Here is a 3,035-nt window from a genome sequence, read left to right as displayed (position 1 = left end):
ACCAGATCAACTGTTGCAAAATAACCACACCATTAGATCGTCATGAAAGCACCAGGTCAACTGTTGCAACATAACCACACCATTAGATCGTCATGAAAGCGACAGGCCAACTGTTGCTGCATAACCACACCATTAGATCGTCATGAAAGCGCCAGATCAACTGTTGCAACATAAGCACACCATTAGATCGTCATGAAAGCGACAGGCCAACTGTTGCAGCATAACCACAGTATTAGATCGTCATGAAAGCGACAGGCCAACTGTTGCAACATAACCACAGAAATAGATCTTGATGAAAGCGCCAGACTAACTATTGCAGTATATGTATTTATATATAGCTGAGTGTCCCTGTGTAAAGTATTCTTTATGGTGGCTAGTTTTTAGTATCTACCGAAATAATACCTCTTCTGTACAACTATTACATGACACTTTGTTTCATTCTGTTTACACTTGGCTTGTGTTTTCGGTTTCGTTAACCGATTTTGTTGGAACTGGCAGACAACAACTACAAGTACTGTTTGCTATTTTTTTAACGAGAGGAGTCTTAGAATTAAACAAAAAATAGATGTATGGGTTTAAAGCACTGTTACTAGCCGAGAAGATTCCAGAAAAAGCTACAAGGTTCTGATTCAGAATAGCAGGGTTTCCAAAAGCGATTATAATTTCTTGAATCAGATACGGTGTACATGTTGTTAAGAATGTTGAAACTATAGTCAAAGTCATCTTCAACGTTTTTACTTTTGCCTTTGAAATCTGTGAGGTTGATGTATCCACAGTTTGAGTTTGAGTTGCATTTCCAGCCCCTTCCGAACCAATAAGACGCGATTTTCTGGAATGAAACCGGGTAAGTTTTCCAGTTCTTGTCAACATTGTATACATAATGCGGGCATACAGTACGATAACCATCAGGATAGGAATGATAAAAACTACCAGAAGAATCAAAGCCATGTAAACTTGTCGATGAGCAAGAGAGAGAGAAGACGTGTAAAACTTTGCAACGCAAAATGCTTTACCATCAGACAAGGTGACGGTCTGGAAAATGTAGGCATTGGGCAAGGATGGCAATAGAGATAGCGCCCAGGCGCACGTGATCAAAGCTTTGGTGCGCGTGTTACGGAACAAAGGGTACACTATGACGGTATGTCGATCTAAAGCAATAGCCAAGAGAATATAGTTTGAAGAAACCATTGTGAACGTTTGGAAAACTTTAAAGATCCGGCAGAAGACCTCTCCAGCAATCCACTCTCTATCCATGAATTCCCACACCAGTTGGGAACACATGGTGATCAAAGTTACAAGAATGTCAGCAACAGCAAGGTTCAGAAAGAGAACGTGAATGGCAGTCCTATGATGCCACTTACCCTTGATGTGCAGACACATAGCTATGTTGCCCAGTAAGGAGAGGACAATCATAGCCACGAGAATATAGACCCGCACCTGATGGTGATACTTCGGACCAAGAACTGCTTGTTTGTGGCCGCAATCCTCCTGAGTGAAGTTTGTGTTGTTCATTGTACATCTGGTAATGTTCATCTCCATCTTGTTCGAGAAGTACAGTTTAAGTTCTGGAAAGAAACGTAGAATTAGTTTTAATATAAACTTCATAGAGTTAACCTGGAACTTATAAAACTAATACTAAAATCATTTTTTTGTTTTAACTATTCGTATTATTAATTCCAAAATTGTAATGTAATATGACACAAGAAATGATGTAAATCTTACTGTGTAAAGCAGTAAAAACTACTAAAGAAGCAAGCCATGTTTATAAATTATACTCATGATTAAATTGCATGTATGTAACTTTCTATTAATTCGTGAGTATGTTAGAATCCGGGTTTCGATACCCGTGGTGGGCGGAGCACAGATAGCCCATTGTGTAGCTTTGTGCTTAATTTCAAAGAAATAAACAAACTTTTTTCTAAAATGAGAGAAAGGACGTATTTCTTCTTTTAATAACAACCACGTAATCAGACAAATTATGCGAGAGGTAACCTAGGTTACGGCTCCAAGTAAGATCAGGTAAAGCATGTCGAGCACCTTAACCATCAGGCCACGTTAGTCCCGAAATAAAAAGCTCTTTTAAAGTATAAATACATTTGAATAATTGAAACGTGTTCTAGGATTTTGACGAAAATCCTTAGTTGTAAGACAAAGCCTGTTAGCAAACAAAACCAAAAAAAAACAAAATAGATTCATAAAATATAAAATGTTTTGAATTTTTTTTTTTCACTATTCGTATTTAATGTCAACTTGAGGAAATTTGTAAAATATGTGAGCTCAGAACATGAGTATGAACATACCAAATGTTAACAACTATGTTTTTTTTACTCTGTTCTTTTTCGCGCAAAGTTGCTCAGGAGGAGATACCTGCACTAACTGTCGCTAATTCTGAGCTGATAGGTTGGAAGGAAAACAGTTAGCCAACAACGCCCACCGCCAACACTTGGGGTACTCTAATCTAATAATGGGATTTCACAATCACTGTTATAAAGCACCCAAGGTCTCAAAGTGTGGAACCCAACAGTCGGGGCAAAGGGACGCGTGGCAGAGACCATCAAATTCATATTTCAGTACGCTAACCATTAGGCTACTCCCGACCCATTTAATAACTAAATAACGAAGTAGTACACTTGAATTTTGAAATAAAGACAACTTTCAGACCAGCTTATCATTATGCTGATTATAGTTTATTCTGTTAATTACTTAAACTATCTTGTCAGCTGTATTAACTTTTGCATAACTATCTTTGCATAAGTCGAGCTAAAAAAAACGTATGCATATTAAATAGCTTTACTAGTGTGGACCAGAAAACAAAGCAAAAAAATACACAAACAGACAGATTAATGGAGAAACAAATAGATGGATTAATTCATAGATAGTTGAATAAATAAATACTTAGGTACACCTAAAGAATAATAATAAATAGGCAAATGATAAGACAACATCGATAGATATAATATTGGGTTGTACCATATGTTTTCCTCTCCTTTTAGTTTCAAATTGATTTCGTTAAATTTATTTCTCTTTCTTGGTTG

General features: G+C 36.9%; 1 protein-coding gene across 1 annotated transcript; it reads right to left on the bottom strand.

Moving 5' to 3' along the window:
* Nucleotides 1–444: 444 nt before the first annotated feature.
* On the bottom strand, nucleotides 445–1,539 carry LOC106474286 (oxytocin receptor-like). The gene has a single exon (XM_013934974.1). The coding sequence runs from the start codon at nucleotides 1,537–1,539 to the stop codon at nucleotides 445–447; it is 1,095 nt and encodes a 364-aa protein (XP_013790428.1).
* Between the last annotated feature and the right edge of the window lie 1,496 nt (nucleotides 1,540–3,035).

This window comes from Limulus polyphemus, unplaced genomic scaffold (assembly GCF_000517525.1).
Source record: "Limulus polyphemus unplaced genomic scaffold, Limulus_polyphemus-2.1.2 Scaffold7028, whole genome shotgun sequence".
NCBI lineage: Eukaryota > Metazoa > Arthropoda > Merostomata > Xiphosura > Limulidae > Limulus > Limulus polyphemus.
This window is presented reverse-complemented; position numbering and strand designations above follow the sequence as displayed.

What these genes read in the sequence shown, in the direction of transcription:
- LOC106474286 (XM_013934974.1), bottom strand. Translation starts at nt 1,539, where the DNA reads ATGGAGATGAACATTACCAGATGTACAATGAACAACACAAACTTCACT.